General features: G+C 66.5%; 1 protein-coding gene across 1 annotated transcript in view; it reads left to right on the plus strand.

The window, feature by feature from the left end:
- The window catches only part of LOC119588047 (glycine-rich protein 23-like), a gene marked incomplete in the record, with an annotated part of 1,615 nt that overhangs the window by 1,012 nt on the left and 218 nt on the right, over positions 1 to 385 (plus strand). The window contains 1 exon segment of the mRNA XM_037936746.1: positions 33 to 385. Coding sequence (XP_037792674.1) covers positions 33 to 385 — 353 coding nt within the window.

Genomic DNA, 385 nt, shown 5'->3' on the forward strand with positions numbered 1-385 from the left:
AAAACGCCTAATTAGTTTCTTTCACGTTGTAGATCAAGGCAGCTGTCTTGCTGGGTCTGGTGTACGGAGCGGTAGCTGGCGGAGGCTACGGCTCCTCCGGCGGTGGAGGAGGCTTCGTTGGAGGAAGCCATGGCGGCGCTGGAGGAAACTTCGGAGGCTTCGGAGGAAGCCACGGCGGCCTTGGAGGAGGCCTCGGCGGAGGCAACTTCATCGGAGGAGGCGGAGGCCACGGCGGCTACGGCGGAGGCGTTGGCGGCGGCAGCGTCGTCAGAGCACGCCTGGTCGGAGTCGGTTACCTCCCCTCCATCGGAGGTGGCGCCGTCGGAGGCCACGGTGGCTTCGGAGGCCACGGTGGCTTCGGAGGCCACGGTGGCGGCAGCTCCTT

The sequence above is a fragment of the Penaeus monodon genome, chromosome 23 (assembly GCF_015228065.2).
Source record: "Penaeus monodon isolate SGIC_2016 chromosome 23, NSTDA_Pmon_1, whole genome shotgun sequence".
Taxonomy (NCBI): Eukaryota; Metazoa; Arthropoda; class Malacostraca; order Decapoda; family Penaeidae; genus Penaeus; species Penaeus monodon.